This window comes from Sinocyclocheilus anshuiensis, unplaced genomic scaffold, assembly GCF_001515605.1.
Source record: "Sinocyclocheilus anshuiensis isolate Anshui unplaced genomic scaffold, SAMN03320099.WGS_v1.1 scaffold733, whole genome shotgun sequence".
Taxonomy (NCBI): domain Eukaryota; kingdom Metazoa; phylum Chordata; class Actinopteri; order Cypriniformes; family Cyprinidae; genus Sinocyclocheilus; species Sinocyclocheilus anshuiensis.
In genome coordinates this window covers 371,577-377,648 of record NW_015539923.1, presented here as the reverse complement: position 1 = coordinate 377,648, position 6,072 = coordinate 371,577, and the positions used below count along the sequence as shown (strand labels likewise).

Sequence of the window (6,072 nt, the reverse complement as noted above, 5' to 3'; positions counted from 1 at the left end):
AGGGACATGGTTAGCCGCTTGCTAGCGGTAGACTGTTACATTACAGTACATGAAAGTTCACTTACCACAAACACAGAGTAAGGAGAGATGACTGATAGTACAATGGCGAATGATTTGCAGATACTGAGCACCACTGACAAATATCTAATCTTGTAAAATGTGTGGTAGGTACTGCCGCTCCGTAGTAGAGTCCGTGTGATCACGAATCTCGAAAGTGAAAGTAAAATGAGAGCGCGCATTCAAAAACGGTTTCAATGCCCTGCATATCAGTAGCGGCTCCCTGATGCCCACAATTACCCAATGATATAATTGTGAGAGCAAGTATTGAAATATTTTTTTTTTTTATCCTCCGGTAGACTCTTACATTACAGTACATGAAAGTTCACTTACCACATACACAGAGTAAGGAGAGATGACTGATAGGACAATGGCGAATGATTTGCAGATACTGAGCACCACTGACAAATATCTAATCTTGTAAAATGTGTGGTAGGTACTGCCGTTCCGTAGTATAGAGTCCGTGTGATCTCGAATCTCGAAAGTGAAAGTGAAAGTAAAATGAGAACGCGCATTCGAAAGTGGTTTCAATGCCCTGCATATTAGTAGCGGCTCCCTGATGCCCGCAATTTATATACAGAATAATTACCCAACAATATAATTGCGAGAGAAAGTATTGAAATATTTTTTGGGGGGGATCACGATGCCGGCTCAACATCGTGATGTCTGTCAGCCATTGGCGATGGACGATAGCATCGTCTATCGGCCCAACCCTAATATAAACCCAAATTCAAGATACATTAAAGTACAAAACTGAATGTTTAACAAATGAGACCTACTGCAACGATAGCGTTGCTGAAGCTAAAAATGAGATGTTGTTTTCCCAGCAGTGACTCCTACATTAATGAACATCAATGAGACAGGCATTATGAATACATCAGGAGCTGGGAGTCAAAGAGAGACTGCTGGTTGCTCGCTCGTCTCTTTCTAAGGTCACAGAGGTGCTACAAGAAGAGGAAGTGCACAGGAAATATGAACATTCTTTTTTTTTTTTGACATATGGTGCCGTTACGTCAGAGATGTGTCGTGTGTCCAGCATGTGGTTTGTCCTGGCAGTTTCTGAGCTGGCACAAGCAGCATGCTGTCATGGTGCCACCAGATTATAGTGGCAATGCCATCTCCACCAGCACTTCACGGCCACTAATGCACCTGCTGCCCAGCACAGGAATGTGAGGAACACGTACGTACAGCTGTTCTGGACTTAACGATTACATGTCCCATAGGACAGTAAAATTACAAATAAGATCTCTATGATATCTCAGATGTTTCTCCCAGGCAGCAATGAGATTAAATTGCTCTTTTTTTTATTTTTTTCAAGAACTAGTAGTAGGAGAAGACTAGTAATGCTACCTCAAGACATTCAGAAAAGATGAGCTAATAAGATACCAAAGATCTCAATATGATCATTTCTTATTAAATCCACCCAAGATCAATTATCTGAGTTATGCAATCCACATGACTTTTACAGTTTTATACTGCTACCGTATGTCAACTTTTGACTTATTTGATCCTTTAGTAAGTTACTAAAGAAATTTTAGGAGTAACATCTGAGACAAAAGTAATATTTAAATAACTAGTACCTTCATGAAGTCTCATGAATGCAAAAGGGCAATATAATAATAATAATAACTTACATTCAAATTCCTTCAAGCTGCATAAATATATAACTAATACTGTATGCATATATTCACCTCATGTATGCCACGTACAGTATATCTGTATTTCTCAAGGAATTTTGAAAGAAACACCTGAGACAAAGCTAATATTTCAATGAAGCGCAAATAGGACCTTCAACAATCAGCTTGTAACACTCCAAAGAGAAAGGAAAACTTGAAATCGCATCATATGACCCCTTTAAGAACTGCAATAAAAAGCAGTTCTGATCAATAATATTAACAACAATAACAACTTATTCTATGCAGATTCTTCAAGACCAAACGATTTGAGAACTGTCAGTGGCATATATACTTTTTACTCATACCGTATGCAAATATTAATCCCACGTATGTCTATGTGTATTTCCCACAAGTAATTTTAAGAGAAACATCTGAGACAAAGCTCATATATAAATGCAGCATTACTAGGACATTTATTAAATCTCAAGAACTGCAATAAAAAGCAGCATTTGAGCAATAATAATCACAACAACAACTTTCATTCAAATTCTTTCAAGACCAAATGATCTGAGCTCTGCCAATGGCGTAAATATATAACTCTTTACTCATGCTACACGCAAATATTCATCTAATGCATGTCTATTTGTATTTCTCGGAAGGAATTTTAATAGCAACATCTGAGACAAAGTTAACACTTAAATGAAGCTCCACTAACTTTTCTGAGCTACACATGAGCAACCTCAGAGCAATAACAGACTCCTCTGGGTACAAGCGTAAGAAATGATACTCTATTAAAATGCCTTAAGCATTTAAGTATGTGCAATATTTTTCCGTACAGCCTTAAGAGGGAGGAAGGAAACACAGTAACATCGCCATGTATGTGTTCAGGGTGCTGGGTACAGATGTGTGAGCATGCAGGTAGGGCAGAGTGGAAAGAAAGAGTTACTGAAGGATAAAAACACCACTTTAGGGGGCTGTGCACGGGACACACACACTCATACACACTGGAGGGCAGTGGAATGGATGCAGAGTTCTTTACCTTCCACTGCATTTGAGTGGTAGTCTGGTTTGAAGCATGAATGGAGACAAGAACAGAACAACACATAAGCCATGAACCTGAGCCATGAGCACACACACACACTTCTACAGCGTTCATTCACAAGCTCAACAGTGAGTATGAGTTACAACCACATCTTTTAATAACATCGCATATAGACAGCACAAATACATGAATCCTGTCTGAGCTGAATCTCCACTGGATCAAGATTCCCTAGCTAGAGCACGTGAGCAAGCGAGAATGTCCCTTACAGCTGAGCGTCAGTGTGTGTGATGTGAGAGACGGTCTCCAGAGAGCAGTGTTTGACACACGACAACCCTTCGTCTCCCCGTTCGGAGACATACCAGCACAGTTGACATGTTCAAGACGGAAAATCATGTGCATCTTGCAAAACAGACAATCTGTAGGTCACTGTAGATCCAGCTACAGTCCTGTTCATAACTCACAGTTACAGTCACATAACTAGTTCTACAGGCTGTCTCAAACCATTTTCTGCTTATAGCTATGACAATGTTTCACTGTATGCAACAGATTATAAATAAGCATATTGGGTCCCCAGCCAGAATATTGTGTATTCCAATTGACACTTTATAAAGAAATTGAACAGCTGTGTATTTTTAATTTAATTATAACATTTTAACATTTATTTGCAAATATATATATAATTTTTACAGAATATTTATTAAATGTGTTGCATGTATTTATTGATGTATATTTATTTGTATTATTAAAATATTAACATTAATAAATGTGTGCCGAGCAACAATTAATTGCGATTAATCACATCCAAAATAAAAGTTTTTGTTTATATATGTGGGTATTTCTCTGAAATATATACATGCATTTGTGTGTATTTATATATACATAATAAATATACACAGTACACACACATATATTATGCACTCAAAAACTTTTATTTTGGATGCGATTAATTGCCCAGCACTATAATAAATACACATTTAATTTAGCACATCAATTTTATAAATAAAAAGTACAGCTGTATAATTCATTTACAAAGCATGAACACAAGGAAAATCAGAATTGTTATCATTATTTTTTTATTTATTTTTTTGACAATGCCATTTTGAGATTATTGACCGATAACTGATATTACCCTGTTTTAGTTAAACAAACTGAGTTGAACTCAAATAATCCAAACAGCCTTGTCAGTTCATAACAACAGATATTCCCCTTCCATTACACATGATTATGTGAAAAGCGATTTTTTATTTTTTTGCAAGAAAGTAACTTCCCGGACAGACCGATAAAGATGCTAAAGAGCCAACAAATCAACTCTAACAGCATGAGAGACACATTGCAACACACACAACATGATCACAGAGCAAACTTGGCCTAACCCCGCCCCTTTTCCAGATGATTGACAGCTGTCAGGTGCAAAGCGATTAGCAGGGAAAGGGCACTCACCTTTCACCCTCTCTCCGCGGTTTAACTGGATCTCTCCCTCTCCCTGCGGCGTGTACGGTTTGACCACGATGAAGGTGCGCCCCGGCACGGCACTGTAGAGTTTCCGTTTGGGGCCCTGGGCTCCTGAGAGTGTGTGCGAGGGCCCCGCAGGAGGAGGGCTCGGGTCCCGCTGGACCGTCCCCGGGCTGTAAACAAAAACATAGGTTACCGTGGTGATGCCCGGCAACTGGTAGCCAAATCCGGTGGTTACCGACATGGTCCCGCAAGAAGCATGCGTGTGTTATTCCTGAACCGGCCAGGGCCAGCGTCAGGTGAAAGCGGCTCACTCCCTCTCTTCCTATCCCTCTTCTCCTTCTCTGCTCATCTCTCCTCCTTTCTTCCACCTCTCCTCCCTCTGAGCGCTCCCCGCCCTCCCCCTCGCTCCCGTTAACGGCTGCCTGTCGCGAACGGCGCTGAGCGCTCGGGCTGCATTCGCCGCGAGTGGGGCATGTTCACTCCCCGTGGCTCTGGTGCACACGCTCGCACACACACACACACACGCTGTGACGCGGCTGCGCTGTTTCCCCGTGGCTGGGCTGGCGCGCTCCCACCCTCAACATTCTATCCGTACGCGGACGGTCGCAGACGACAACGCGCGGGCGCCAGGTGTCTGGATTGATTAGTGTGACCCCCCCCCCAAAAAGCCCTGCACCCACAAACACACACACACACCTAGTGCTGTAATCAACAGCCCCTCCTACCCCCTCTCTCTGCCCTCCCCATCTCCCTCTCCCTCTCTCTCTCTCTTTTAATGCAGCTGCAGGCAGAGTGGCTACAGCCGTGTCTCTCTCATTCATCGCAAACCGTTCACCCATTCATTCCACACACACACGCCAGCGAAAAGGCAACATCCCAATATGATTCCTGTTTTCAGTCCAGTCAGGAACGAAACTAGAAGTACAGCAAAACACACACGAGAGAATGATGTTTAATAGGCTTTAACAGGTTTGTGTGTCCTAAGGATGTCAACTTTCCCTCAATTGGAATTCTGCTCAAATGTTTTGGGGTGAATTCATTGAGAATGATTCACGCTTGTTTATGCATTGTTTATTTGAGCTGTTTTTTTTTACCTGATACACTAAAGGTGCTATGCAAATAAGGTAAATCACACAAACATGCAGTATATACTATATATATATATATATATATATATATATATATATGTCACTTAAATATGTGTATATTATATTTTATATTATATACGATGTATGAGGTTTGATTTTATTAAAAACTTTTTATTTTTCATCTTTTTCTTTATTTCACATATTTTGCGAACTGAAGCTGTAATTCGTATGTATAAAATTTTGTATTATATGTCAAAAAAAAATATATATAAAAATATATACATGACTTACACAGTAGTTAAACTGGATTGCAGGTGGTTAGTGAAAATTTAGCAGGTTTTTGTGCTAAATTTTGCCATGAAAAAACTGTTTAGCAAATAGACTCTGTTTTGATTCTCAAAAAGAAGCTGATGTCTTCCAGCATGAGCAAGGACATTCTTAAACCGGTAACACTTTACAATAAGGTTCCATTTGTTAACTATATTTAATGCATTAACTAATAAGCAATAAGCAATACTCTCTTACGGTATTTATTAATCTTTGTTAACATTAGTTACAAATACAACTGTTTATTGTTAGTCCATGTAGCTCAGGTCCATTAAATAACATTAACAGATACAACTTTTGATTTTAATAACAGATTAGTAAATGTTGAAATCAACATTAACTAAGATTATTAAATGCTTTAGTATTTTTATGTTAGCTACTGTAGTTAACTAATGTTAACAAATGGAACCTTATTGTAAAGTGTTACCCTTAAACCTTTGCCTTTACTGTCAAAATCAGTCAGTCCGAACACATGCATATTCACACA

General features: G+C 39.5%; 1 protein-coding gene across 1 annotated transcript in view; it reads right to left on the bottom strand.

Moving 5' to 3' along the window:
- The window catches only part of LOC107686585 (SH3 and multiple ankyrin repeat domains protein 3-like), a 285,917-nt gene that overhangs the window by 74,409 nt on the left and 205,436 nt on the right, over nt 1–6,072 (bottom strand). Inside the window, exons 12-13 of the mRNA XM_016483652.1 lie at nt 4,156–4,340; nt 2,713–2,736 (exon numbers count right to left, since the gene is read on the bottom strand). Of these exons, the coding sequence (XP_016339138.1) occupies nt 2,713–2,736; nt 4,156–4,340 (209 nt within the window). The remainder of the gene's footprint in view (nt 1–2,712; nt 2,737–4,155; nt 4,341–6,072) is intronic.